At 51.2% G+C, this 8,490-nt stretch overlaps 1 protein-coding gene across 6 annotated transcripts in view; it reads right to left on the reverse strand.

Moving 5' to 3' along the window:
• LOC110219620 (receptor-type tyrosine-protein phosphatase V-like) overlaps positions 1-8,490 on the reverse strand; it is a 42,523-nt gene that overhangs the window by 31,693 nt on the left and 2,340 nt on the right. The window contains exon 1 of one of the 6 annotated variants that reach the window (XM_078156421.1): positions 3,067-3,183. The exons of the other annotated variants lie outside the window; for them this stretch is intronic. Coding sequence (XP_078012547.1) covers positions 3,067-3,108 — 42 coding nt within the window. The 5' untranslated portion in view covers positions 3,109-3,183. Of the gene's footprint in view, positions 1-3,066; positions 3,184-8,490 lie in introns of those variants that run through there. 6 annotated transcript variants of the gene reach the window in all.

Consider the following 8,490-nt stretch of genomic DNA (forward strand, 5'->3'; position numbering starts at 1 on the left):
TTTGAGAGGAGGGCAACAGGGCTGCTGGCTTGAGGCCAGGGCAGTGGAGAAGGTATGGCACACAATGAGGACAGCAGGAGCTCCCCCATGTCTAGCCTCATGTCTGTCCTGATCCTCTTCTCCATCCTCAATGCCAACCCTAACCCTTTCCCTGATTTCTTCCTCCTCCCTTTCCCAATCTCTCTCTCCCCCCCAGTGGGGTAGGCTTGCTGGAAAGGCATGCAAGCCTGCATAAGATAGAGGCATAGATAGAGCCAGGAGGACCTAGGCTGAAATCTTACTTCAGATGCTTGCTCGCTGTTCAACCCTAGGCAAGTCATTTACCCTCTCGAGGCCTCAGTTTCCTCATCTGTAAAATGGGTTCTACGACCTCCGAGGCCCTTTCCAGCTTTAGATCTAGAATCCTCTGAGTTAAACAACCTAGGTTCAAATCCCTCTTCCAAACGTGACTGGCTAAATCATTGTGGGCAGGTCAGCCTCCATGAGCTGATAATGATTTTGCTAATTGGCTTTTTCATAGAGTTGTTTGGGGGAAGGCACTTTTTTAACCTTAGCGTTTCATAGAACCGATGGTGATATGGGTATATGAGCATAGTGTGAGCGGCCCACATGGGCAAGTGATGGCAGCGGAAACCAGTGAGGTGTGCCATCATTTTCTTCTGCATTGTCCAGAGTAGGCACAGGCTCCAGCCTGCATGTACGTGTGTGCATATACACTTCTGTGGGCAGGTGGAACATTGAGTCACAGAACTGACTAATTTAGAAGCCATCAAATTTACCCTTCCATTTTACTGAGGTTAAGTAGCGGAGCTGAGATTGGAATCTAGGTCAGGGTGTGACAGGGAAGGAAACAAGCATTTATTAAGCACCTACTATATACCAGGCACTGTGCTAAGTGTTTTACAAATATTTTCTCATTTGATCCTCACGACAACCTTGGGAAACAAGTGCTATTATTATTTTTAATTTAAATTTAAATTTTTTTATTTTTAGGTAATTGGAGTTAAGTGACTTGCCCAGGGTCACACAACTAGTAAGTGTCAAGTGTTTGGTCTGAAGCTGGATTTGAACTCAGGTCCTCCTGACTTCAGGGCCGGTGCTCTATCCACTGCACCACCTAGCTGCCCCTATCGCCATTTTACAAATGTGGAAATTGAGGCAGACAGAAGTTAAATGATTTGTCCAGGGTAGTGTGTCTGAGGCTATATTTGAACTCAGGTCTTCCTGACTTTAAATTATAGCTCTATGTACTAGCTGTGGTTATGATCATAGAATCATAGTGGCACTTTTTTGGGAGGGAGTGAGGAAATCAGGGTTAAGTGACTTGCCCCGTGATCATAGAATCATGGAATTATAAACCTAGAAATGAAAGGTTCCTTCAAAGTCATCTGGTCCACCTCTTCATTTTACAGAAAAAGAAATCGAAGCCCATAGAATTTAGATGACTGGCCCAAGGTCATATGTATAATAAAAGACAAAGGGAAGATTTGAACACAGGTCTCTGATTCCAAACCCGGCACTTTTTCCACCATATACTCCTCTGTGTTGAGGAAATGGAGTGAGGACCCTTACAAAATGGGGTTGGTTTGGTGTGGTAATCAAGAGAACCAGCATGTTCCCTGGAGGTGGGGGTTTATATCAGCAGACCTTGCCCTCCACTCCCCCAGAACTGTAGAGCCCTTCAACCTGGGGACAGGCTATGAAGAAAGGGGATGAACTTGACCTGCTAGGGGCCCAGTGCCCTCTAACTCATTCCCCTCTCAGTCACTGCTGCCCAAACTGCTTCCTCCTGCCCCACACAGCCCCCATCTGGCTGGTGCCTGCAGAGGTCAGGCCTGGGTGATACACACCCACCCTAGAACCAGAAGAATGTCAGTGAATAGGAAAGACAGGGTCGTGAGGAAAAGTTTGGCTTTCCTACAGCCAAAGTGGGAGCGGTGGCAGGGGGTGTAGATACTGGCTGTGAGATGGGGAAAGCGGGGATAGGGGAGGACCGGGAAAGGAAAGGGATAGGGAACAAGAGTCATATCCCGTGGGACATGGACATTCTGCAAGGACCAGGGCATCCTAAAGGGAAGCTAGAGATAGCTCCACCGTGGTTTTGCCTTGGCCTCTGGACTCCCCCTCCCACTACCAACTAAGCTGGGGGGATGCCCTCTCCCCCCCCCGAGTCTGGCCCCAAACCTCAGAGCCGCCGCTGCTGCCAGGCCCCTGGATAAGGGCCTGGAAACTTAGGAGTTGCAGACTCATCAGATTTTCCAGGCTCCAGGCTCAGGGGAATGGGGCTGGTGAAGGGGGGAGACAGGGAGGGAGGCCGCCGCGAGGCCAAAGAGGAAGCCTGCTAACCTCATCCCATGCTTGGGCCCCCATACCCAGCCAGGCCTCGGTTCCCCCCCCTTTTTTTTAAAACAGGACTTTAAAAGAGAAGCAAAGTAATGGAGAAAGAGGATGATAGCAATTGTACTTGGACGATAGAGCAGGCTTGAATGGGACCCTGAGCAGGGGTCTCTGGGCCACATTGGAAGAGGACCCTCATCCGAGCAGGGAAAGAGGACACAGATGAAGGGCAGCACAAATAAATGCCAAGCCCAACACTTGTGGCACAGAGAGCTTGCTCATTCTCCCTCTGTGTGTGTGTGTGTGTGTGTGTGTGTGTGTGTGTGTGTGTGAACATGACACAGGCACCTGGCTTATTGTGCTGTTTCTGCTGCCTCCATGATATCTCCAGCACTGCTTTGATGGGGGTGGGGGGAAAGGGGGGAGGGAGCAGTGCCAGGGCCTGGACCCAGCACCTGCCTGTGAGCCTCAGGAGGCCAGACCCCAACAGAGAGCAAAAAAAGAAGATGACAGGAGACAGAAAACAAGCCCCGCCCATTCATACAGCAAGCAAGGTCCTCAGGGGACCAGAAGCTATCCCTCTCTCAACTTTGAATCTTTCCCATGAGTCCTTCCAGGATCTCAAAGCACTCCGCTGGCTGCCATTCAGTGAAAAACAGCCAGGATGTAGCGGCACGGTTCTGGATCCCTAGGTAGCTGGGGGTCCTGGCTCCCAAACATGAGTCTGACCTTACTGCTCCCAGCCAGCTGTCCAGCCTTGGCTCTTGACATTCTGTCCAGGGGTCCTTCCTCATAGCCTTGATCTGGTGATTCAGGAATCCCCCCACAGGAGGAGGGGGAGAAGAGTCAGTGAGAAGGCTAGAGGAGCTTGCAGTACCAAGTCCCACGCCCTCTGGGCCTTCCTCCTATTCTGACCTGGGGTAGAGGATAAGAGGGCCTGAGATTTGTGTGTGTGCCTGTGCTGTGCTTATGGGCATTTATATTTGTGTGAATGTGTATATCATGTGCAAGGAACTACATGCTGGAGTACATATGTACATATGTCTGACAATGTATTCATGTGTGCGTGTGACCACACTGAAGTGCATGTCTGTAAGCAAGGATGTGTGCACATGTGTGCTGAGCATGTAGGAAGATTTCCTGCGTTTTATGTGTACATAGTATATCCATGTGGGCTCTTCGCATGTACTTATATCTGTAGCACCTAGGACAGAGCCTTGGCACGTAGCAGGTGTTTAATAAATACTTGTTGGTCTAATATGAGTGTGTGCAAGTGTGTGCTCATATAACGTGAATGTATGGGTAAGGCGTTGGGCATCTCTGTCCCAAAGCTATCTGAAACTCACCATGTCCAAAACAGAGCTCATTCTCTTTCCCCCTGGAGCCCCCCCATCTACCAAATTTCCCTGTTTCTGTGGAAGGCATCACCCATCTTCCAGTCTCCCCAGCTCTGAATACCAGTGTTATCTCTGTCTCCCCACTCTCCCTTACCCCATGTCGATCGCCAAACCTCGCCATTTCTACCTTCATCCGCACTTTTCCTCCTGACCCCTTCTTTCTAATCACACGGCCCCACCTCAGCCCAGGCCCCTACCCCTCCCCACCTGGATTCTTCCAATGGTCCCCTCCTTCATTGTTCCCCCATCTCTCTGTCTCTTTCTTCAACCACTCCTCTCTGCAAGAAACTCCAGTGCTTCCCGATTGTCTTATGTTTACAAAACACAAATGCTTGCATTTCTCAAGATGGTCCCCACTGATTTTCCCAGCCTTGCTTCTCATCCCTCTTCTTCCCACTCTCTACAATCCAGCCCAAATGCCCTTTTCACGGTCCTCCCTCCATCTACTTTTGCTCTGGGCAGTCTCTGATCTTGGAAGGCCTGCCTTCTCACCTGTGCTTCACAGACTCTTTTCATTCTTCCAGGACCCAATCCCAGCACTCCGTTCCACCTGAAGTCTTTCCTGACCCACCCCCAAAACAGTTAGTGCCCTCCCTCCCAAACTACCTCTATTTGTTCTGAATGTTTTATTGTAATATGCACATATTGTCTCCCCTATTAGAATGGAAACTTCTTAAGAGCAGGAACCATTTCACTTTTTTTGTCTCAGATCCCCAGCACATAGGCCAGTGCCTGGCACATCTCAGGTGCTGATTGATTGACTAATTGATTCCAGGGTGTGTATTTGTATGTCTGGAAGAGTTGAGGCTGTGGATAACAATGTGCCAAATTCTGGGGATGACAGGCTTGCCTTGGTTTTGTCTGGGTGAGGGGTCTCAGCCTGAGAGGGAAAAGGGGGCAGGGATACTGAGGCTGTTTCTAGCGCTGCCTCAGTCCTCCAGCTGAGTCACCCAAGGCCAGCAGAGGGTACCAAAGAGCTTGGGCACTGGCTTAGCCCAGTGTTGGGGGAAAGAGCCCCTGAGAGGCTTAACCCAACTCCCTGGTGATCTTGGGTTTTGCAAGATCCCTCTCTGTTCAGGGGAGGGTCAGACACTGGGTGGGGGAAGGGGATACCCAGATCCACAAGGGAAGGTGGGGTTTGGAGGAGAAAAGCTGGCACCACCACCCCCAGCCACAAGAGGGCATAGAGCACAAGCCATGGAGTCCTAAGCTCCCTCCTCTAGGGGCCAATGTTACCCCACCCCTAGCATGGCCCCAGAGAGGTGCCCAACTGGCCTGGGGAAAGGCAGACTCCTTGTGGGCCCACCCAGCCATACTCACGGTCCCTATCACTGGGTCTTTCCTGCTCCAACCATCACACCAGCAAGACAAGCCTGGGCGGGCACAGGGGGGCAGGAGCAGCTGTGCCCAGGCTAGTCCAGCCTCTCCACCCCTAGGACCTGGTGGGAAGGGCAAGAAGGGTGGGAAGCAGGGAGAAGATGAGGCAGTTCAGAAGTAATAAGCCTGGACTCTTGGCATCTGGAGCTGCTATATTGGAGAAACTGAGGCTGGGGGTAGAGCAGAGAGGGAAAGGGAGAGGAAAAATACAGGCCTCAGGAGTCCCAGGCCCTACAGCCAAGCCAGCCCCTGAGCTGTCCTTCTTAACCTCACCTCAAATCCCATGGGGTAGCTGGCACCCTCTGTCCCTAGGGCTGGCGCCAGCCTGCAGAAAAAGCTCCCTGTGCTTTCCCTTCCCCAGAACCCCTGGTAGGGGTTTGCCAAAGCACAATGAATGCTGGGAACTCTGCAGAAACCCTCATCTCCCCCATCCCCAGCTCCCCTAGGAAGGGAATTGGATAGTTTCAGCCCCAGGGGGTCTTGGAGGGAGGAGGGTGAGTCAACTTCACCTAGGCCAAGGGCAGAGTGAAAGGACACAGCCCCTCTGGCCTGGGCAACTCCAGGGACATCTCTTCCAAGCTAAAAGACCCATTCTCCAGATGGAACCAAGGAGGACTGAGGGTTCTAACTCCCTTCTCTCTGAAATATTCCCAGATAACTTTGGAAGGACTGTTTCATTCTTAGCACTTGTGTCCCCAGCATAATACCTGGGCACATAGAACATGCTTAATAAACGATGGTTTATTCATGTGCCATGGGCAACTCACTCCCTGAAGTTAAGGTAAGCAAACTGTGCAGCCTGGTTTTGTACAGCACACAGGAAGTGGGCTGGATTTAGCCCAGGGGCCATAGTTTGCTGACCCCTTATCTAATCCAACCCTCCCCTCATTTTATAAGTGAATAATGGAGAGAAATGAAGTGATTTCATGACTGTCAGGCTGCTAGTAGTAGTAAGTGGTAGTGCTGGGGTAGAAACTCACTCCATTCAGTATTCCAAGCTCCGAGTCCTCTGCTCCCACCCTCACTGTTCTAAGTTGAGGGCTACTAGAACCCTAGTCCCACACTAGGAGGGTGAGCCCAGCGGAGACAGAAGGGCAGATTTATCCTGCCCAGGTGTCTAAGTATCCAGGGGAATGAAGAAGGCTGAGAACAAGAAGGACAACCAGAGACTCCCCAGGGGAGCTAGGATACACCAGGTGCAGCGAGTGGATCTTCTTCTGCCGGAGCAGCTCCCTCCCTCCCTCCCACCTATCCCGCCCTCATCTCCCCAGGAGGCCCCAGGACCTGAAGCTGCCCGCCCACGCACAAACCACCGGCCAGCTGAGCTGGTGGGGACCAGACTGGGGGTTCAGCACCATGGAAACACGCAGGGGGGAGGGGAGACCTCGGGTGAGGATGGGGGGAACTCGCAGCTTCCTCCTCCCCGCCCCCACTGTGGCATCCTAGCTTCCTGTTCCTGATTACAATCAGCACCCTGAGGAGGTGGCCCCTTCTCCACTCCCCTTTCCCCTCCCCAACCCTGAGAAGCCTGACTGGAGCAGATTAGTAGGACGGTAGATGTGAGGAGGGGAGACTCCTAGGACCAGCCCTCCAGGGCTAGGAGGCTCTCCTTTCCCACCTAATCCAGGGGCAGCGCTCGAGATGTGGGATCATAGAGGTTAGAGCTGGGGGGACCTCAGAGATAATCTTTCACCCCCTTCATTTTATACATGAGGAAATGAAGATCTCTAAACGGGAAGTGACTTGCCCAAGGTCACAAAGATAGCAAAGAAAACATGGTCCTTCAAAAGGCAAATCCCAAAGAGGGACAATTAAATGAACAGAGCATTGGATTCGCAATCAGAGCACCTGAGTCTGAATGCTGTCTCTGTTCTGTTCTCTAGATCTTTGTCAGGTGGCAGTCCCTCTCTCGGACTCAGTTTCCTCCCCAGTAAAATGAGGGGGCTGAACGATTATCTCCAAGAGCCTATGATCACTCCCTACTCCCCCCCACCCCAAGCAGCGCTCCCCAGCACAGTTGCCCCCCCCACCCCGTTCCAGCACCTATTGTACCTCGGTTCTTTGATGCTGTCACAGTTTGATGGCTGAATCAGAGAAGTGGGAGGAAGAAACAGAGGGTGGGGGTACCGAGGAAGGGTTGGGGAAGGAAGGGAGGATGCCTGGGACAGCATAAGGTAAAAAAGACCTGCAGTGAACATGAACAGGTTTGCATTGCTGACCGGCAAAAGAACCAGGAAGGTAGTGGAGAACTCCAGGTGTGTGGGGGCAGGGCTGGGGTGGGAAGAAGACAAACAGCTGGGTCTCCCTCTCAGGGAGCCATTTGGACAGCTAGGTAGGCAGGAGATTGGAGAGCTAGCTGACCTTTGCTGAGGCCAGAGGTTTCTCTTGATCCATAAGTCTTCTGAGATGGTATGTGGAGGTGGGAAGGGGTTGTCAGGGAGAAATGTAAGCAGGGCTGGGAAAAACACTCCTATGCTCATTCTCTTTTTTTGGTTAATCAGCTGAATTGCCTGTCTCCAGGTCAGAGAGAGAGTCACGGCGAATTTTGTGGTAGGCTCAGGCTCTGGTGAAGCTGTGTTAGGTTTTGCCGCTCCAAACTCTGGGGTCTTCTCCCTGAAACTGCAGAGCAAGGATAGTCCCACTCTTAATGGGTAACTCATATCCTCTCTGATGTTCACAAGGCCTCCGCTTGTCTGTGAATTCTGGAAACTAGAAAGGGCGAGAGATGTATGGGAGAAGGCTCCCACCAAGGGATGCTAGGTGAGTAGAGGGAGATCTGGACAGCAGGGTAGTTGGGGAAGCAGGATAAAGGCGAAGGGTCAGGAGTGGCAGTGTCCATGCTAAAAGGCAGCCCACACCGCCCGGAAATGAAATTGATCAGGAAGGAGGAAGAGAGGAAGATCTTTATAAACCATTCAGCCCATGTAAGTGGAAGTTATTAGTGTCTTTCAGGGAGGGAAGATGCTCCAGGAGCAGGGTAAAACATACTGATGTACGGTAGAAATAATCCTGATTTGTAATTAGACCTGCTATTGAATTCTGATATTGCTATTACTCCCTAGGAGACCCTGGGAAAGTCACTTCATCACTGTGACCCTCAATTTCTCCATTTGTTAAACAAGAAAGTTGGACTGAATTATCTCTGAGGTCTCTAAAGCCCATGAAATTGGGGAAGCCTGTCAGGGACAGTGCTTCCCTTTCCAGGAAATGGGTCACAGTCACAGCATCTCGATTAGATGGACTCTGAAGTCTCTTTCAGTTCTAAATCTCTGACCCCCACATCCTACCCCAGTGGTCAGAGATAGCCTTTTGAGGGCAGAGACTCTGTCTTTAAAAAAACAACTCTACTTACCAAAAACGTAACAAAATGCTCTGCCCA

This window comes from Phascolarctos cinereus, unplaced genomic scaffold, assembly GCF_003287225.1.
Source record: "Phascolarctos cinereus isolate Bilbo 61053 unplaced genomic scaffold, phaCin_HiC Scaffold_5;HRSCAF=322, whole genome shotgun sequence".
NCBI lineage: Eukaryota > Metazoa > Chordata > Mammalia > Diprotodontia > Phascolarctidae > Phascolarctos > Phascolarctos cinereus.